Source organism: Mesitornis unicolor, unplaced genomic scaffold (assembly GCF_000695765.1).
Source record: "Mesitornis unicolor isolate BGI_N332 unplaced genomic scaffold, ASM69576v1 scaffold20199, whole genome shotgun sequence".
In the NCBI taxonomy this organism is placed as follows: domain Eukaryota; kingdom Metazoa; phylum Chordata; class Aves; order Mesitornithiformes; family Mesitornithidae; genus Mesitornis; species Mesitornis unicolor.
In genome coordinates this window covers 3,911-26,115 of record NW_010205458.1, presented here as the reverse complement: position 1 = coordinate 26,115, position 22,205 = coordinate 3,911, and the positions used below count along the sequence as shown (strand labels likewise).

At 37.4% G+C, this 22,205-nt stretch overlaps 1 protein-coding gene across 1 annotated transcript; it reads right to left on the bottom strand.

Moving 5' to 3' along the window:
• Positions 1 to 13,728: 13,728 nt before the first annotated feature.
• On the bottom strand, positions 13,729 to 21,986 carry LOC104546132 (excitatory amino acid transporter 1; the record flags this gene model as incomplete). Its single annotated transcript, XM_010191435.1, has 5 exons — positions 13,729 to 14,379; positions 15,636 to 15,770; positions 17,186 to 17,380; positions 19,913 to 20,146; positions 21,688 to 21,986. Coding segments are annotated over 5 exons (1,068 nt in total), but the record flags the coding sequence as incomplete, so codon positions are not given.
• Between the last annotated feature and the right edge of the window lie 219 nt (positions 21,987 to 22,205).

The window sequence follows — 22,205 nt, the reverse complement described above, 5'->3', positions numbered from 1 at the left end:
TTTGAATAATTTTGAATACTGTAGAAACTGGCAGAAATTTTGTGTTGTTCTTAGATGCAATGAGTCTATTAGCTGTCTTAGGTACTATTTACGAAATGTAGACTTGTATGCGCTAACAATAATTCTTTTGAGGTAATAATAAAAACCTCTAGGTATGAATTCAGTAGAGTGACTGGAGTGACTTAAGTTTTTAAGCCTACAGAATCAGGGCTTCAGTTATGTAGAGGAGAGGTAAAAATAAAAAACTTCAAGTAGTCAGCAGGTGCATTTGTTTAACTGATACACAGAGAAACGTTTGCTACACTGGTTATCAAGCTCAGGCAGATCTTGTGTATGTTTGTTTGTACAGGCACATGTGCCTCTGTGTTCATGTTGCACAACTCACTGTACTGGTTACCAGATTTAATTAGTGCTTGAAACAGGAATGACAGGATTGCAGGGAAATTATACTGTAAATTATAATGAGTAGGCTAGAATATATAATAGTATAAATATTATTAAATAAATTGGAGAAAGCCCCAGACAGAACATGAAGACATGTAAGAGGTTTATAAAACATGCTGTTAAGAGAGACTGAGCAAATGGGGTTTCTTTAAACTGCAGGAAAAAAGACTGAAACTGCCACAGTCTATCCATATAGCAAGGCTATTATAAAAAGGTGATCAGTTGTTCTTGTTTCTGGATGGGAAAAAAACAAGAAAAAACATAATCTTTTGTTGCAAAGAGGGCTTGAAGTGAACAGTAGGAGATACTTCGAACTGGAGTGTATCACTGGGTGTGGGTAATTGAGTATTTTCACAGCCATGTTAGTTTTTGAGAGCAGACATCTGTCAGAGAGTCTTGGTTGTACTTGATCCTGCCTCTGCACAAGCACTTAGACTGTACAGATCTCTCCAAAGCCCCCATTGCTGTGATACCACTGTAGCCTGAGCTTAGCAGAATGTAAAAACTTGGTAAAAATCAGAAGGAAGTGGGATGTGGGGACTAAATGAAACAGGATAAAATGCAGTGTAGGCTCATGAGACGTAGATCAAGCAAAACTTGCTGTATAATTTTTTTTCTAAATATAACTAATTTTCTTGACAAAACCACTTTACAAGATCTCATTTATTTGGTATTCAACCTAATGTTTGACATGGTGTCTTGAAAAAAATTATTAACTGAATTGAAGAAGATTGATTTGTATAGAACTGCTCAGGAATTTAAGACAGTGGTTAAAAGAGAAAAAAAGAAGGGTAACATTGAAAGGAGTGTTACTAGTAAAGTTCCCCACTTGAGACAAGTCTTAATAATTCTATTAATGACTTCGATATAAAAAGAAGTACTGATTAAATTCAATGGAATTAGTTTGTGCAAAGTGCAAAGACATTGCACTTAGGAACTAATAACAAGGGTTTTTGCTGTAAACTGGGAGATAATTAGTTGAAAATGTTTAAAGGATGACTGAATGTAGAGAGAATGAGATGGTAGTAAAGCAGTAAAGGAGATATTTGGATATGTCAGTGAAGTATGGGGTAGCTATTAGGAAGAAATAATGTTTTTGTGCATCCCAAACTTAATCTGAAATATCATTAGCAATCCTGGTCGCTTATACACAAAAAGGGTAAGGACTCAAGTGTAGCAGAGTGCAGCACAGTCAGAGGAGCAGAGATACATGGGACTAGGCTTGAAGAAGCCTTAGAAAAGGTTGAGAATAAATACTGTAAATTACAATAGGGAGTGAGAGAAGCTACTTATGTGTGCTATAAAATATCTGGAATAAGAACAAATGGATATAAAACAGTTTTATAAAACAGGAAATGAAAAGGAAATCCTTAACCACTGGATAGATTTCCAATTATAATGATAAAAGTAAATAGCCAAACCCTAATTGTTTTTAAGATAGATCTGGGTGAATTCGTGACAGGAGATGTATGATTTGGTATCAATGATAAGAGGGCATCTGCCTCACAAGCTCTTCCTTTCTTGCCTTCCTGTCCTCCAGTAATAAACATACATGTTGTCTGCTTTCATATACTGCTGTGGTAATTGGGGACATGAGAACTGCCATCCTGGGTCAGACCTCCAGTTAATTTCATTTGATAATTTGATTTTGGCAACAACAGCAACCCAAAGCGCCAAAGAAAGTGCAAAACTGCTAAAGAAGGCACGTGATGTGGCATGCTGCTGGGAGTTTTCCTCCTGCTCAGCACACAGAGACTGGTGGGTGTCCTCAGGCATGAGAATTTCTGTCCATTTTAAAAGTTTGTATATTAATTTATCTGATGTGAGCATGGATGTTCTCATTGTCTTTATAAAAATGGAAACTCTTCTGGATTCTGACGAAGTCTTCACTTCAATGTCGTCTGAAGTAACTTAACTGTAATGTGTGAATTTAGAGTTTCTCATTTCATGGGTTACCACCTTGCTTCTTCACTAGAAGAAAGCATAAATGGCATATTGTCTTTCCATTTAATGGAGATCGTGGCCACTTAATGTCTTCTTTAGTAATGCTCCAGATAGTTCTACTCCTTCTATGCTCCCTTCAGCTGGAAAGTTTTTTATTTCTCCAATATACTTTCTCTTTCCTTTCTTGGAATGCCCTTTTGCTGTTGTGTAGTTTTTGAAATTATGTGTCCAAAGATGAACAGGGAGGAGTTGCTATTCAGCCCATTGGAAAAAACCCACAACTATTTTCTGCTTTTATCCATCCTTTCAGGGTATAGACTTTTTTATATACTGCATTTCATACCAGTAGTTCTTGAGTGTCTTTGAAAATTGTAGTTGAAAGTCATATTAAACCCTTAAATCTGAATAATCAGAAGCGATAAGTAAGGCACATAAAATCCAAAATTAATTTCCATGTATCACTTATACTGAGTGTAATACAGAAAAACCAACAACAGTATGATTGTGTAGCATAGTCAGAGTACAGTTATTTTACTGATTGTGTGTCAGAGCTCATCTTCCATTACATGCTTATGTACATGGGAAGGCCCATGGAAAATTATATATTTTTTAATAATCAATATTTTTAATATTGATTGACATCTCTATACTTTGATTTAAGATTTTTGCTTCCCTTGAAAGCTAAGCAGAATTGAGATTAAAATGCTGATTTAAATAATTTTCAGGGGAAAATACTAGAAAAGGCCACAGGCCCTCCATCTGAAACAGTTAAGTTTCACATGATGTTCAGGCTGAGTGTGTATTATCCAAATGGGAAATGAGGAAAAAGCCATTCAGAATTCCTGAAAATGTTTCTGTTGAGACCACTAGATGTCAGACGGAACGAAGAATTCTCCCTGCCTGATTTAGACTGAATTTCACCCTGGTGTAAGGGATTACTGCAAAGCCCATGAATCCGCTTGAAAAAGGGAGAAGGAAAGAAGCCTGAACAGGCTTTCTCTGCAGGAGTGTATGTCACATTTATCACTCAGGCTTTCTCTGTACTTCTCTGTACAGCGAACTCTGCCCTTATGGAGGTTGAAATCAGATATTGTAGGGACAGTGCTTGTTCTGGACAAAAGCACTTTGCTGAAAAGGCTTTAAACTTCACTGATACAGCACAGCTTTTAGATGCATAATTTCTAGTGTGTGAGAGCTTACAAATTCTGTGCTGCTGCTTGTCTCAACCAATTTCATGACATAAGGATAGATGGCCACTGCCCAGTCTCTAAGGGGGACTTCAAGGACCCCTCTTGCTTAACAGGCAATGTACATAAATGTAAAAAAATGCCAGTCCTAGCTCCAGAGAGCAAGAGGCAGGAAGGAAAACTAAGTAAAGAAGGAGAGAGATGAAAAGAGACAAAAATTAAATTAAGAGAGCTGCTATTTTTTACAGTTTGCTATAAATGTGTGCATCTTTCTGTGATGTCAGCTGAAGGAATGTTTAATCTCAGGAAAAGGAGCTAATTGGACCAGTGAATGATGACCCCATGACTGGATTATAACTTTGCAGCCCTGACCTGTTAAGGGGAGGAAATCACTAGTCTTCATGCTTGGCATGCTAGTTAAAGTATCTGGAGCGCTCAGGATTTTACTACTAATGATATAATGAATTCTCCCAAATAAATGCATTAGAAGAGTTCAAAATCAACTTGTAAGTCTGATTTAACGTACAGTACAAACCTTCTGCATACTTTTTTTCAGAACTGCTTTTCAATACAATAAAAACTTATAATGCTCAGTACCTTGTGGGATAGAAAACTCAGCAACATCATAGTATGTTGTTTCTGAATATTCTTATGATAGGTTTTCTAAGGGACATGCTTTTAATAAAATGCTTTCATAGGCTTGCTAACCAAAGATGAAAATCCTTATTACCTTTGCACAAGAACATTTTTAATGATAGTTTGCATTAACAAGTTCACAATAATTTAATTTATCCAAATAATAATAATTTGTATTAACAAAACAAATTAATTAGTTATAATTAATTTGCTTTTTCTTAAAGACATTTTGAACGGAGCTCTTCAGTGATTGATACTGACAGCACTTTCATTAACAGATAATGAATTACTGTACCAAGTTGCTGTCTGTCTTTATCTATTGTTGCTCTCTCCAATCAAAGGAGTAGGATGAATCTGGAAAAAAAGGCCTGTTTTCTAGAGTTTTTGTTTTCACAGTCCCAGTAATTCCCTAAGTTCTTTAAAAGAATATTGCATAAAGTGGCAGAAATATCAGAATAACAAAAGCAGTATTTCAGGAAAATGCACATAAATGAGCTGAAGCCTCTGTGCCTCAGAATTTGAGTTTTCTCTGCATGAGTGGATTGGCTGGAAAACAGCAGAGCGCAGCTGTGGAACTTTGGACACTTACCAGGCTGCTCCAAAAGAAGGTTCCATTTGCTGAAATTTTTTAAGGGAAAGAAAAACATGAGATAAGAAGATGTGATCCTTTTCGCTATTTCATCTGACCTTTTTGCATGGCCCAAACTGCTAAATGGTACCTACTGGAAGATCTAGGAAGGAGGCCTTGGTGCTCCAGGACTAGAAGAGAGGTATGTGCCTAGGGAAATAATGTCATTTTTGTAAAAGGTTTAATAAGAGAACTTCATAACATGCTGCAAAGGAAGATCATACACACAAGCACATGAGCATTACAAGTGCGAAAGCAGAAAATATTTATTCCTGAAAAATATTGACCGTCAGTTTGCAGCTTCAGGGCGACTACTTTATGCAAGATGCAGAACTTCAAGTCCTGAGTCAGTGAATTGGAAGGCCATAGCAGGAATTACTGGTGCTATAGGATACTTATCAGCAGATAACAGTATGGGCCATGTTGTGTTGTATTGCCCAAATGCCTGCTCTTGTGGGACAGGTGGAAATAAATAAATACATTAGAAATGTCCTGCCAGGTCAGGACAATGTTCTGTTAAACCCAGTATTTTCTCACTGCCCTGCAGTGGAGCCACTGTTTATTGCAAATGTATGAGCTGGCCAATTCTGCGAGTGACTTCCTTAACTTCCAAAGTTGTTGATGCTGGAAGATTTTTCCTTCCTTATTACTTTTGGTATCTGCTTTTAGATGTGTTCACAATGTATATAATCAGCTTTTGAACCTGTTGATAGTGTTGCCTCCACTGTGACACTGTCTGCCAGTGTGTCCTGTGACAACCAAGCTCCAAAGTTCACTATTCACTTTGTAAGCTGTACTCTCTTTTAACTAGTTTAAACTCTCTATTTTAAAATACTTTCCCAGTAGTGTCATCAAATTCCCCCTGAGCCTAGTGTCACCTCATAAGGCAGCTATTTCATTTGTGCTCGTTTCTCTGTACTTCTCTTAATTCCTGTACATCCTCCTTGAAATGCACAGACCTGGACTCTCTACAGGTCTTGAGGTGTGGCTGCACCAAGGCCTTTACACAAGAGCAAAATTATGATGTTCTTCTTATTCTTCTTGTCTCTGCTGATGACATCCATCATCTTGCTGCCTTTTTTAGCCAGTGCATCAATCCAATGATTTCAGGAAACCATCAGTGACAACTCTAAGATCCTTTCCTTTGCTCAAAACTGCCAGTTTTGAGTTCAGCATCATGCAGGCATGGTTTGGATTTTTTTTTCCTTAGGTGCATTACATTATATTTGTGTAAAGGAAGCTTACCTGGCAGCCTTTTACCTATTCAGTATTGTGAGCTCCTTCTGGAATTTGATGCCACTGGCAAGGAATTTAACTACTTGAAAGAGCGTAATGTCACCTGCACACTTAAAGATTTCACTGCAAACTTCTGTCTTCAAGGGATTGATAAAATTGTTCAGTAAAATTACTCCCAGCACCAATTTTTGTGAGAACTCACTTTGGACACTTTTTCCTCTTCAGAAATGTTAGTCAAGCCCTACCATTTGTTTCTTATCTTTTAACAAGTTTTAAATCTGTAGAGGACCTGTTCTCCAGTCCATGGCAACTTATTTTCTGCATTAACCTTTGGTGTAGGACATTGTTAATGACTTTTTAAAAATCCAAATATATTGTATCCACTGGTTTCCTTACTACTGCACTTATGGAAGACCAGCAGGCCTATGAGGCAGGCTTTCCCTTTGCAGAAAATATGTCAACTCTTTTGCGATACCCTGTGTTTTTCCATGTGCTGAGTGGGTTTATGCTATTATCTTACCATGGCAGTAAGTCAGAATTTTTGCTCTGTAGTTCCCAGTGTTTCCCTCCGCACTTTATTGCCCTTCCAAAACTGTCTCTCTTTGTGCTCACGGCTGAGCTTATATCTGGAGAGTGCTTAGCCACCAGACTAAAGTATACTGTGAAAAGTCAGGAATTGAAAGGAAAGAAGGAACCAGCAAAGCTTGACTCTCTTGGTTATTGGTTATTGCTCTGAAATTGTAGAGCTGCTTTGGGTTGACAGCAAACAAAGTCCTGCTCCTGGAATTATTTTCACAATTTTTAAACTCTTCTCCATATTTTAGCAAGTGATGCACTTTTTGATAGTGGTGGAGTTTCATGGTGGTTTGGTTGTTGCTAAAGTGTAAGAGTCCTAGTTCAGTTTGACAAAGACATTAACTGACAGGAAGGTCAATATTTGCTGGAGCAGCTTTTGAGGGATGTTATTTTAGTCTAATTCAGTATTACAGATGTAGGATTCAATATTACTGATGTCAAATGTTCAGAATCATAGTTGGGCCCTTTTAAGACTTAAAAATAATAATTTGGAACTCCTTTTCTTTGCTTTATGTTCAGTTAAGTCACATAATGTTTTTCGACAGAGATGAGGGCTAGAAATATATTTTAAGGCAGTATAAGCAATATTCTCCTAATTCTAGGTTTAGGAGTTTGCAGTACAATATTTAGTACTACAGGAGTTGGTGACACTGATGGTTTACAAAGGCAAAGCTCAGGCCATGGCCAGATGCCACACAGCATCTGCTTCATGCAAGCAGAGAGCAGCTGCATAGCTGGTGGACGTGGCCCTGGAAAAATCTCACCTGACTTGTCATAATTCTGAAGTAGTTCAGAGATTTTGCGACAAATTATCAGCCCACCGGGAAGGAAAGTGAGGAGGAAAAGTGCAGTGCTCATGCTCTGTTTGTCCTCTGAGGGACTCTGTAACTTTTTGGCTGGTTAGAGCAATTGAGTTGGAAAAGTGGCCTGGGCCAGACTATGTCTTAGGAGAAAGGAAACGTAAAAAGTTTTGTGTGTTCTTCTCTTCAGCAGATATACCAAATGGTCTTTGGCCACAGCTGACAGCTTGGATGATATGTTTCCCATTAGGTGTTAATCAAGAGTTCTTATTTAAAGGTTAACCTTTGGCCTGAGTCTCAAGTCCATTTGAAGTACACTATGTCAGTGTACTGTCTGTATGCATCTATAGGGACAAGGTTTGGCAGGTATAGATTCCAAGTTTGAAAATCTAGCATTTTCATAGCACCTTGGGGGACATCAGGTTACCAGGAGAGAGCCCCTTCACAAAGAAACAACTGAGACTCAAAGACAGATTAATAACTGTGAAACTTCACTACGTTAGCAATTAGTGTTAGCAAATTAGCTCACACACCACCATTCCCGCAGTATCTAAAAGAATATTTCAGAAACTATGCAAGAGGTTTTCCCCAAGACACCTTCATCTTTCCTGAGAAATGCTAAAGCACAGACAAATGAACACACACACCTAAGTGTCAATATGTGAATGAAGGTGTTCACAGCTGAATCTCTTTCTGGCTGTCCTGGACAGAGGACAAGGTGAATAAGTATACTCTTTATATGAGTAAATTGGATAATCATAATAACAACAATATTCTGCAGCTGAAGCAAATGTAAAGTGTTGTGCTCAACTGTTCATCAGAGGATTTAACTTAATTTTTTTAATTGGAGGGAGATTGTTACTTGGGAAAAATATTTGCCACACGATGGCAGTGTAAGCCAGTGAGACAAGAATTTTGGCTGTCATTGCTGGGAAACACTTAGCAGTTTTTAGGAGGCTGATTGTTACAGAGCCACAGCACATCTGAAAAATGAAGCATTGGCAGCATCTGAATAGCTCTTTTGCACTGTGGAGGCTAAGTGGCACAGTGGGTTGGTACCGTAGTCTTTTTCTTCCGGAGACTCAGCCTTACATCCTGGCTTAGTCTGTAAATGAAAGCAAGTTGGGTGGTCTCATCTCGGTCTCCATTTGTGCATATCACAAAACCACCAGGCAATTTGGCATGGCCAGGAGTTGCTGCCTGGGAGAGGAGTGGGATTCGAATAGGAGAGGAACTGCAGGTCACTAGCAAGGTGAACCGGCAGATCTGTAAAGTGAGGTTTGTGCTTTACAAACCTGCACAGACTGAATGATGCTCACCATCCATCTTCAGTACTGATTTTATTCTGAATATATTTGAATTGTAGTTTATTCTCTGTGCATGAAATCCAACTCAGATCTTTATTTTATCCTTCTCCCTATTGCTATTCATGGGAGTTTTGCCGGCAAAAGGAGCCAGCAAGCGCCACAGGATTTGACCTGTTTTTATGTACAATTATGATGAACAAATTAATTTTTGTTTTAAAGAGAAGGTATTATAAATTTTTATATACACCTTAAGTATCTACAGCACAGGAAAAAGTAGTACAAAGTTACTATGCACTAGAGGCAAATCCTTAGTGTTTGTATGCTGCACGAGACATGACCCAGGTGTGTGTGTGTCAGCTCCATTGTACAGGTTCTCCACAGTCTTGATTTCTCTGGAAAAGCCCCTGGTGCTAGAGCAGTGCTATTGTTTCTGTTTTGTTGTTTGGGAACCAAAACACAGAAAGACTTGAGTCATGTCTAGGTTTATGAAGAGCAAGACACTATTGAGACTTAAGTCTGTGTTTATGAAGACCTGCTACAGTAGAGTTCTTGGAGTAGAAGCTCAAAAAATGAAGACTAAAGCCTAGAGAGAAAGTGGGATAGATGGAGAGACGAATGTGGTACTGCAGAAACTGAGAAACTGGTTGAAGTGCTGAAAAAAACCAACCATGAAAGAGATGAACACAAGTTTAGGAGCAAGAGTAATAGTAACAATAGTGAAAAAATATCAGGAAAGAGCAGATTTTTACCATTTTTATCAAATATCAGGCAGATTTTGAAAGCTCTTAAAAAGCCAGTAGTACAATAAAGTAAAAAATCTAAGCATTCAGGAAAAGTAGAAAAATGCACGATGTCTGGAGAAAGGAAGTTGTAAAGAGCAAAGAAAAAGCATTAATATAAAAATATACTGCTGAAAAAATGCAGTTTTGAGGCAAGTACTTGTGTAGCTGTGCAAACTTTTGTAAATACAATTGTCTTTAAAGTGAGGAGATACTATAGAACAGTTGAAGTATTTAATTTTGACGTTTTCCTAGAAAAATGGTTCAATGTTTTATTTCTAAGTTACAGTTCATTTTATAGCTGAGTTTGTTTTAATTTTAAATAGAGTAAAAGTATTCCTGAAGTGAGATAGGATTTTTCAAGAAGTGGAGAATGAAAAATTTCATTATACCTGAGAGAGACTGCTCTTTTTTTTTTAAGCAATAAAGAAATTGTTACGTGATGCCCTTGGAAGAATTATTCTCCCTAGTTTTTCAGTTCTCTCATTGAAGTGAAAAATTTTGTGCAGCCCTAGTTGTGTAATGAGGCATGTTGAAGAAAATCTTTGGTTAGAGATGCAAGTGCTCCTGTACTACAATTTTGGAATTTTACATACCTCCATGTATCTTAGATATACCAGAGGATGCAGGTGGGGGAAGAGGGGAAAGCAAAGGGCTTACCATGCAGGATTATATCATCTTACTACAGCTCTGTTATCAGAAGGAATCTTGCTGCCTCACTGATGTTGCAAGTCTGAGTGTTCAGTCTGGTATGGAGATGTGCAAGTCTTTCTCCATTTTCCAAGAGTCTTTCTCCATCTTACTCCATGCTTCCAGGGTAAGCCAGTCTCTTTAGAAAGAGAACACAGAAGTCCAGACAGGGAGTGATCTATCAATTCATTTCGGATTTTTTATCCTGTTGTGGGAAGTGGTTGATCACACTGGAATCAAGTTGATCATACACTGTTGATCATAACCAGCACAGCTAGCATGCTGTTTATCACACTAGAAGCAAGATGCACTTTTCTGTACCATTCCCATTGTAAATTTATGAAACCAAGCATGTGTTATAGCCTTAGTTGAAATGAAAATGCCCTAAATTTCTTATCAGTTGTGTCTGAGCTGGAACACAAATGTCACTTGTGCAAATTCAGTCCTTTAGAAGGGTAGACAGAAATACTTTCCTGTGCCAGTAGTTGATTTTCCACATGCATGACCACTTTGCTTTATACTGGCCACACACTGTTATAGAGACATAAATTCTTGCCTAAGAATGGCATGGCTGTTTTGTACCCCAACTTCCAAATGAAAACATTACTGAAAAAGAATGGAATACCAGAGATCTTTATTCTGCATGGGGACACAAAAGAGTAAGCAAGGCCACTGTGCCAGTATTATCTCTCAGTGATATTAGAGGATTAGAAACTATTATCTTTCTGTATCTCTTCCTTTTCTGAGAGTAATTCTGAAAACACAGAGATGCTTACCTGGACTGAGTGAGTGAATATGTAGATAATTAGAAAAAAATTGGAATAAGTTATGCTCATGCACTTTTAGAAGACGATGTCTTCTCTGAAATTTTTTTTAGAAAACTGGTTGAATTATATATTGTTTTCACTTTAAATGCCACAGACAAATTCGTAGAGGTTATTGTCCAGTGGTTTGTTGGTGTATGCTCAGGAAGGCAGGAAGTCTCCCTGTTGCCCCCACCTGCTCCAACCAACACAGCTTTCCAGATGCAAGTGATTCAGTTCTTGTCCTTCTGACAAGACATTCACTCCCGTTAGATGGTAACTGTTAGCTGAAGTTGTTGTTGAATGAACCCTGATACCATCACAAATCACTTCTGTGAGAAAAACAGTGGATTGTCTATGATGGCTGTAATGTTACAATGTTGTAATGCCCCTGTCACTGGGGGTTCTGGATAATCTAATCGTACAACCAAAAGGAACTGGCAGCTTTGCAATAGCCACATCAATGAGAATGTAAATAGTTTTGGGTTTTTTTTAGTATTTTGCAGGTATCAATACGAACTTATATACTTGAATTTGAATGAATTTAAGTAGGATGAACATTGGTTCTTTTAATTTTTTAATGTTCCTACCTCCCTTTACTTATTTATTTTTTATTATGAAACTGTAAGCAGGTATTTGAAGTGAGGAAGCTCTGCTACATCAAAGCCATGCTGTATAAAATGGCCTGGAATTCCTGAAATCCCATATTATGAGTTTGTTAGCTCTAAGTTTGCATGAAGCTTCTATTACAGAGCCCTTAAAAGAAATTCTAAATCACAAAGCAGTAATGTAAAACTATTTTTATTGAAAATACATCTACAAAGTAATGTTTCTCAATCCACTCTGGGCGCATTCCAATGCAGAACCAGTGAGGGATGGGGAAGGGAATCTTTCTATAATACCTGATTTCCATAAGAAACAAAGTTAGTATAAAAAAGATCACATTCTTTGTGACACAATTCATTTTTCTCAGCTGATGTCATAGAAAGACAGCCATTTACATTGTCTTTGCAATGTATTTCCAAACAAAGTCTTAACAAAAAATTAAATTGTTATGTCATGAATTCTACAGTTAATGTTTATACACACATTCTGAATACAGTATCTATATAAAAATATCTCTAATTACAAAGCAGAAAATGCCTGTCTGTATTCTAGATTTGCATTCTGTTAGCAAAAAAAATCCCCCATGTTTGTTTTCTTTCAGTCTGAGATTCATGTAGAGCTTTGTTGGTTTGACGGCTCAATACTCTGCATTAAACCCTGTTCACTTCATTCACTTGAGAGCTCCTGCTCATATTGTCTGGGTTACTCAACTAGAGAAGATGAGCAGAAGTTTTCAGTCCTAAAAAACCCAGTCTTGCCTGGGAAAAGATTTGCCTTCAACCAGCATGCTGACGTTTTCACGTTTTCACTACCATATTTATGTTCTTTAGAAGAAACATATTGAATGTGTTTTAAGTGGCAACTGGGACATTTCAAGGGAAACCTTCATTTCCGTCATCAGAAGTTTTTGGTAGTAGGACGGAGAAAGAAAACAATGAAACATTTTAATAAAAAAGATCACTCAATACTATTGTACCTGTTGCTTAATGTTTTTTCACTCACCCAACTGTAACTGCATTATAAAACTTTCCAGCTCAATGTCTAGAATTATACAAGGCAAAAAGGAAAAAATACATAATTTATATTTCTAGAAATGGGTTTCATCAGGGAATAATCTAGAAATGGACAAAAAAAGCCACAGGATTACAAGTGCATTTTTTCCCTTTTTTCATTCTTTCCTTATCTATTCCCTGAAAGAAACCTTCAATATTGTGCTTTAAAATAACTTCTAATTAAAATTTCAAAATTTATTATAGTATTTACTATTTTGCAATTTATATATTTTTCCTAGTAAAAAAGCACCCATTAGTTCTACTTTCTAAAGGGTTATTTTTTCTTTTTGCGTTGCTGCTGATAAGCACACAAGGATTTAGAAATTTGACATTGAGACAGGGAGCCTTCTCCAGATGGAAAAATGTAAATTATCTAATAGCTCTATAACTTGGCAGTGGGATAACCAATGATTTGGGAGGTTTCCAATCAGAAAACCTTCTGTTGGTCTCAAGGATTCAGATTTAGAATCCAGTCGCTTTAGGATCTCAGCATCTCAGCCTTCTGCAGAAGGCTGGCACTGCCTTCTATTCTTATTATTGCTTATTAAGTATATAATTGGCCTACCTACAGGATGCTGTGGTTTTCTTCCAGAGATGAAGACACATTTTCTGTCCCAGAGTCAATACAGCCTAGGGCCTTGCTCCTACAAACACTTACTCACATAGATTGTTCAGCTGGGTTTTGATGTTGAAATTAAGGGAGCAAATCCAAATTGGAGGTACATATGTACATATGTAAATGTTTGCAAGTCAGTGGGAGCTGACTAGGCTAAGTTTTTTATAAGATCAGCTGAGGCTAATCTAGATATAATAACTTTCTCAGAAATATTATCAAGATAAAATAAATTTCTCAGAAATATTTCAACTCACTTGATAAAAGTGCTAATTTTGGCTATATTTTTTCTTCATTTATATATCCCCTTTTTATCCTTTCAATTAATGTCCTTCTTTTATTGTCCTGCTAGTATTTGGAAAACTATATAACACTAGAGGAAAAAAAATCAGATAAGAAAGCAAAAATCCTGTAAATTTGCTTAGCCGGATGCAGTTACCAAGTTAGAAGTACTGACTGTGTGTTTATAGATGTTATGAATTTTGCAACAGGTATTTAAAAAAAATAAAACCATTCTTAGGCTCTGTTATCTGTTTTTACTTTCCAGTTCACAAGGAAAAAAAAAATTGGTTCACAGGACTGAGTAACAGGACTGACTTTTGTTTTAATTTAATTAACAATCTCTCTTTTTTTATCCTCAGTTAGCACATGTCTAGCAGGACCACTGTTGTTGCCTGTTAATTTTTCTTAAGTGGGAAGCCAACATATACAATGATCACTGCTAATTTGGAATATATTTTCATTAATTCTTTCCAGCGCTAGTGTAAAGGGAGAAAAAAAGGAATAAGTGAACTTGGTGAATTAAAGATTTAAATGGCTGGAAAAAGTGTGGTTTTTCCACACTTGTAGTGTTGGACTCATGCCTTCTTTACCCTACATCTTAGTTTCACTGTCTAATGGTTTCTCACTCTCATTTTCCTGTGAGATCAGTTGGTATGGTTTCTTCATTTCATTCTCCTCTATCACAGAATTACCCATCTCAGCATCCCTGTTCTTCAGCTCATGCCGTGATAAATGTTCAACAATTCCTGCTCCAATGGAATCTCCCAAGACATTGGTAGTGGTGCGGAGACGATCCCTAACGAGAAACAGTAAGTTAGCCTTGATTTCACCACTTGTTCAGACTTTAATGTTAAAATGACCTTAAATAGCTGCTAGATGATTTGGCGATTTTATCTATATTTATTTATATGAACTGTAAATGCCATGATTTCTTCTGCAGAAATTAACTAATATACTAGGATTTGGAGTCCTAAAATTTGTTAATATTCTTGGCAACTTCACAGCAAGAAACAGCTGTGTGATGAGGACGACAAAGGGAGCATATGGCAGATGCCTCCTTGAAGCATTTCTATACTCTGGTGGTTTGAGTGGATATCCTCAAAACAGGTAAGCCAATGAGAATCTGCCTTGTTAGGGTCAATTCCCTCCTGACCATAAACTGCAGTCAATAATTTAGAGTGGAATTCTGCTGAAATAATTCAAATTAAACTACAACAATTCAGCCCTCTTAGAGGGCTCTGCCCAGATGTGGGAGGCAGCTTGACAAGGAGTGGCTGGCACTGTTACTTGATAAGAGTGCACCTACATAAGGCTGTGGGCACATGGTTAAATAATAATTTGATGACATTATGTTCTGATAACAACACAGGCAACTCCTTGCAGGGTCACTTGAGAAGACTGAAGGGTAAAAGCCTCTGGAAACCATAATTAGTAGGGGTTAGAAGAAATAGAGGTCAGAGGAAACCTCCTGCCTTTGATTAAATTCCTGGACCTCAGGGATATCCTCATATATCTACAGGTGTCAGTCTTCTAAAGACAGAGGAATGGAAAAACTGAGGGACAATACATTGTAGTGACTGGATAAGAGAGAATTACACAACTGTTTTTAAATTCTGTGTCCATGGGGTGGACATATGAACCTTTCCTGAATTAGATAGTCAGCTGGGCTGCAATGAACTGGGTTATATCTGAACCAACTCTGAACCTGATTGATGGAAAGGTTTTCATGGCCATTCTACAAATAAATAGAAGATTAAAGAAATTCTTTGCTAATTTAATTACAGTGTGTCTAAAAATTTTCTTAGTACCCTAAGGATCCAGGTTTCTAAGTAACCTTTAGCATGCAAGAGGAATCATCATTAAGTAATCCTCACAATCTGCTCTAAGAAAATACATTAATTGAGAGAAATTGTGATTCTTTTTAACACTTCTTTCCAACTGCCTTCCACAGCAAAAGAAGTACACCACTGGTTGTAGTATTGCCAGAATGTCCCTGCTGATTACGCTTCTAAATAGGGTTTAAGCGCTTAGTGACTTCATAGAAATACTTACAAGAACCAGTCCACTGCAATGATAAGAGTGATATCATCTGTAGGCAAACCTACTGATGTAAGCACAATGACCATGGTGACCAGTCCAGCTTGAGGAATGCCTGCAGCTCCAATACTAGCAGCTGTAGCTGTAATGCTGCACAAAAAGATGGCAAGAGCAATTAGTTTACTTCCATAATAAACTCTTCTTATCCTCTGGCAAACATTAAAAACAGATAGGAAGCAAGAAGGCATTTGCTCAGTAGTAAATAAAAAGATGAGTCCAGTCCCTTATTTGAACACTGCATAGCTGCAGGGGAGTGTGGATCTTAATCCAAAATGTTTACACTAAACCTTTATCCAGAACCCTCAAAACATGATTTTGTTAGGTGGTAAATGCCCTACTAGATGCGAAGTGCCAGACAAAAACATTATAGCCACATGCCCCCACTCAATGAACAAACTCACTCCACAGGGTCAAACATGTTAAAAGAAAAGCTGAGGTGGTTATTTTGTCCTGGCAGATTTAATGCAAGAATGTTTATTCTCTGCCCATCTCACTATAACTTCACACCAGGTGAAGTAGCTGTCCTCCAGCACTTGGCATTCTGCCATCAGAAAACAGAAAGCTGCCAGAAACCCTGAATCACACTGTCTAGTAACCTGATAGAAATATGCTTGTCACACCTGGCTTGGGAAGAACTGTTTTGTCAGGTGATTTGGCAAGGAACAGCTCTAGTACTAATGAAAGTGGAACTATTGCCTCAGAGTCTGAAGGCACAGTTTTGCCTTCTGTGGATGAATATTGAATTAAGCTGATGGTTTTTATGGAAAGACATACTTCTACTTGAACATCTTCTTCCCAGTTCACCATATCTGAACTTTCAGTATTTCTGAGTGATAAATTTTGTGTCACTGTCCTACAGTGTCCTTTTCTTCTCTTGCTGACATTTCTTTCTTCTGCATATGTACCCATCACCCTTTTCTCTTAAGCTGTCTGAGTAATGTATTAAATTAATGCAGATCCATTGTCATCAAGTGCTACTTAGTGGGCTGTTCGCTGTTCCACTTCAAACATGAAAGGCTGTGTGCTTGAAAACACACGTCTTTTCCTCCTCTGTTAGCTGGTGTAAAAAAAGGTATTACTGCTCCTTAGGCTGCTTGCTCTACTTGTATCCTGACACCATTAGGTCTAGGAAAACTCTACCTCTCCTAGCATGAGCACTGTGATGCTTTTATGCCACTGTTTTGTACATGTGGTACAGATTGTAAGTCCATAGCTCCCAACAGCGGCGTAAGTTCTTAAGAAAACTCAGGAGTTGTTAAAACCTGTTTCTGTTTATTTTACTAAGTGCAGTGATAAATGTGTCACTACAGTTTTTTAAAAGGTTTACCTAACAAAGAATATGAGCTCAGGGCCTCTTATATGCAAAGAATGTAAATCATTACAGTTAGTCAGCTGTTGTAGTTGTTCATGTTTTTAGCTCTAGTTGCTTTTGTTTATTCTCACACAAAACAAGGAGTCATCACAATGGTGCTTTTATTTGATATAGGTAATAATGGCTTCTGTACCTGATTGTGATAATCTGCCCAAAGTTCAGATCAAAGTTGTTAACCTGTGCGATGAAAATTGCAGCCAAAGCCTCATATAAAGCAGTTCCATCCATGTTAATTGTAGCACCAACTGGGAGTACAAATCTTGTAACTCGTTTGTCCACTCCATTTATTTCTTCTAGGCACTTAAAAGTAACAGGTAGCGTTGCAGAACTAAAAAAAAAAAGAAGGTAATATATAATACTACTTTGATGAAGAGTGAATGGTGTCACACATTGTGATGACAAGAGAGATTTTTCAGTGATTCTATTCTACAGAATATTTTTTTTGAATGTAATGGCTTGATTTAAACTAGGAGGTTCTCCTAATGCTCTTGGAAAGTTTAAAAAATGTTTAAATACTGTCACTGTCTATGTAATCCCTAGTTGGAATGTGTCTAACTTCAGTATTTTGTCATGATTCCCACTTCTCATTTTTTATGTCATAGAGTTATGGTTGATTCATCCCTAAGCATTGTTTTCCTGAAGTTATACAAATTGAGCTATTCAAGCCTTCAGAAAACAGTATGTTTTTTCTTATTTATTTGCTGACTTCCCTGGAAAGAGCATTTTGATGGATGATACATTAATTTACCACTTGTGGGTTAACACCAGTAGGCAGCTAAGTACCACAGAGCCACTTGCTTACTTGCCCCTACACCCTGAGTGGGGCAGGTAAATAGGAAAGGAACAGTAAAAGCAAGAAAACACAAAGGTTGAGATTAAAAAAAAAAAAGTTTAGTAAGTGAAGTGGCAGAAGAGAGAAAGAAAACGAAACAAGTGATGCAGAGGCAAACACTACCACCTCCCACAGGTAGACCAATGCCCAGCCAGTTCCCGAGTAAAAGATGGCTGGCCTTCCTAAAATCCCCTCTTTTCCCTTTTTATTGCTGAACATGGTGTTTTATGGCTTGGAACATAGTTTTTGGGTTTGTGCCCTCCCAACCTGTTCTGCACCCCTCAATCTACTCACTGCGGAGACAGAGTGAGAAACAAAGAAGGCCTTGATGTAATGCAAATACTGTTCAGCAATATCTAGAACATCAGTGTGTGATCAGAGTTCTTTTGGTTGCAAATCTAAAACATGGCACCATACAAGCTGCTTTGAAGAAAGTTAACTCTGTCCCAGTCAGGCCCCATACACCACTTAATATAGTTCTTCTGCTGCTACATTCAAAGATGATATAATGATAGTTCCATTTAAAGACCAATCCAACTGAACATGTTGGTTCCATCTGCTAAGGATGCCCATTCAGCTCAGGTGACACCAAGATATTTTTCAGAGACACTGCCTCAGAAGGAAGGAGAAGGTGATAATTTTATAAGAGCTGTCTGGGCTCTTTGTTCTTAAAGATGTATCTCTGCATCTGATCACACCAAAGTAAAGAGATTTTTCAAGACCTAGCAATTCAAATTACTCTATCTCAATGACTTCTTCACTGCTAACTACTTAATAGACTTTCATGTCTTTGAAAACTTTATCAATACTGATAAAATACTGATAAAATGTAAAGTAAAGAAGGGCTGCAGAAGATTGTGCTAGAAAATTTCTTTGATGACGTTCAACTTAGAGTTGAATTTTAATCAGCTTTTAAATCCACTTGCAGTACAGTATGGTCTCTGGGATCAGTCTAGGTTCTTACTGAGACTCTTGAGCAGTGCCCAGCATAATGTCTTACAGAAACTGGAACATATCTTCTTAACAGTATTACTGCTACCCACCAAAGTTGTAGTCTCATTTTCTTTTCTCTTAAAATGTGTTGACTGGCATTAATTTTATTGTCTTATTTTAAAAAAATAATTATTAATTAAATTCCCTTTTAGGCATTCCACAAATTTGCAAAGATTGACCTCAAAATGTCAAATGTGAAATTAGTAATTCTTCCTCTCTACCCGTCAATATACTGTCATAATTTTTAAGTCCTCAAGAGCTTTTTCAGTGATGCAAAACTTAATCAGATTCTACATTAATGGTCACAACAGCTTCACAATGGTCATCCAGATCTTCAAATTAATTCCAAAAAACAGGAATTTGAATTTAATAATACAGAATGTCTGACTCACAACATCTTTCTTTAGGAGACAGATTTAAAATCTATTGAAATGAAAGGTGTTTTCTGAAAGGTCATATGCTACAGAAATGTATATTTGATTACAATAATGGTTCCTTTCATCACAGATACAAACAGTTTTGTTATCCACATGAGGTACCTATGACTTCATCAACAAACAGCAGAAGTGGCATTTCTGCTGCAGGTTGTATATCCATCACTGGCTATCAGGATTTTGAACACAGAACATCAGCTGCTAATCAGGACTCTCAAGCTCTCAGAATCCCCTCTGAACTTTCCTGTCTGCTGCTCCATTTTGCCATGCACATCCTTTGCCAGCTGTATCCTTTACCATCAAGCCATTACAGACTACTTAAGATTTCAAACACCAAGGCTAATCAAAGTCACAAGGGTTTCAGCCATGCAGTCTGCATCACCGAATAGATGCATTTCATCTCTGTTCAGGGGTTCTTACAGAAAATAGAGTTGAAGACAATATAATGATAATAATTTTTTTCTGTCAGAGAGAAACAGAACTGAAATGAAGTGCCTAAGTGCTTACTTGAATACAGAGTTGACCAAATACATTAGGTAAAATTGTTTCTTAAACCAGTAATATTTTAAAATTAATATGGCCTTAAAATATTGTATTATACCTGGAAGATGTTCCCAAAGCTGTGACTAATGCCTGGATTAAGCCTCCAATAAATACCCAAGGATTCTTACGAGTGATCAGGAAGTAGAGAAGAGGTAGGACAATGACAGCGTGGATTAGCAAACCGATGATAACTGTTACAGTATACATGGCAAGCTGACCACCGATCACACCCATATCTTCCATCTCAACAATTTTTCCAGCAATCAAGAAGAGGATTCCAAGTGGAGCATACCTGCAAATAACAAATCAAGTCAGTATTGTACTGAACAAAGTAGAAATTCACTCCCCCATCCATACCTTTTGTGTTTATATGCATGCATGGATGTAGCATGTCACTGTTATTGACTGCAAATATTCAGAAGCTGTTCAAGAGTTCAACTCTTAGCAATTCAACCTGGATCAAACTACAGCAGTGAACATTTCTGATAGGCTCCATCAGATGCAGGTTCTGGTAAGGATTTCAAGATGCATAACATGGCTTTCAGACACGTAGGGAGATGAGCTCCCTTTATAATTCAAGTGTTGTTTGACAGCTAGTTTAGTCAATTCTGCCTATATGAATGAAGGCTGAACCAACATACTTGTAGACTGTGCCAACTGCCCAGTTTTAATATCTTGCCAGTGCTGGTTCCCGTGTTGTTGAGGAAGGTACCCACACAGAAAGCTGGTAACTTCCAATGTTTTAGTGCTGCCAGTTTTGTCCAATGTGGCACTGGATAGATACTTTAGCATGAAGCCATCTGTATGACAGGTTAGTTGCATTGTGGGGCAGCAGTGAAAGTGGCATGATCTGCGTTTTCCTATTTCCATCTTCACAGCTATAAATGAAGAAAGAGCTAGTGCTGAACATAAAACTCTAACACATCTCTGTTGCAGCTGGACTTCAGGTACAGCCTTATTTCTATAAATGTCTTTTCACACTACCACAGAACAAAATTTATCCATCATATCTCAATTGCACTTTAAGCAATCAAATCCATGTAGATATTTCTCAGAAGTAACAATTCTCATTGTCTGCTTTATCATCTTAAGCATGCTTAAGCATGAGGAAAGACTTTTGCTTTGTATAGTTTTTCGGGCAGAACAGAATTTTATTTACTGGAAACAATGTATCTGTTTTTAGTTTTGTATCTAGTACTGCAACATATGTGTGTGTGCTCTCGGGTAGGCTTTTGGAGTTGATTTGTTTGCTTGTTTGTTTTCTGTAGTAAAGAAGACAACAAAACATAATATCTTTTCTTAATTAACCTGCTACCTGACAAATAATGAATCTTCGACGTTCAAAAGACTTCATGTGTATGTTTAATCAGTGCAGCTACAATGCAAGGACATACATACACGTGACACAACTGCAGGAACCACTTGTGTTGAAAACTAATGATAACAAGGTCTTGCTGTGCAGAAATAAGATTAGAGAAGAGGTTTGTTGGTTTCCTTAGTGAAGTTGGATTAAGATATAAGGAAACTTCAATAGCATAATGTTGTGATTGCTATCTTTATGAAGATGCAGAATGGCTTAAGCTTAGCAAGTTCTGCCATAGACCCTGATTTTTCTCACACTGAAAGCTAAACACATTGAAAGAGTAGGTATGTTTGGGCAAGTACTGACATACAGAATTAAAGTTTTTGGGTTCATTTAGGAAAAAAGCTACAAGGTAGTTAAGATCTTATTGTCTGACTTCATGCCAAAAAGACTCTTGCTGTCCAGTGCCTGACTGTGATGAAAAAGTATTGTTAATAACTTAAAATGGAATTTATCGAAGAGACACTTACCACATGATTAGAGCTACTAATCTCATGATAGCCTCATTAAGGCTATCAAAGAAGTCTTTTAATGCCTGACCTTGCTCCCTCATGCTTCCAATCACCAGGCCAAAGCCTATCGAGAAAACCACCAAGCCAAGGGCATTCACTCCATTTACAGAACCAGGAACAGGAACTATTTCCTCTTTCATTCGGGTGAGCGTTTCCATTGCTTCTGACACATTGCTTATTATGGAAGCCACTGTGGATGTGTCATTAGATGGAATGTCTACTTTAAACATTCTCTTTTCGTAGTTAGTTTTGAACTGTTAAAACAAAAATAAGAGAAAGATAGTAATTCTGTGAATTATAGCAAACAAAGGTAAAAATCACAGATTAAGTTATTCATTCCTATTTTAGGACATTTGAAGTCTTTGTGTAATATATGTCGGTAAAATATACTGTGATGAAAACCTGGCTTTCCTGCAAGTAACAAAAATCCATATAAAGAAATAAATTCTCACTGTTAGCTTCCAGAACTAATTTTC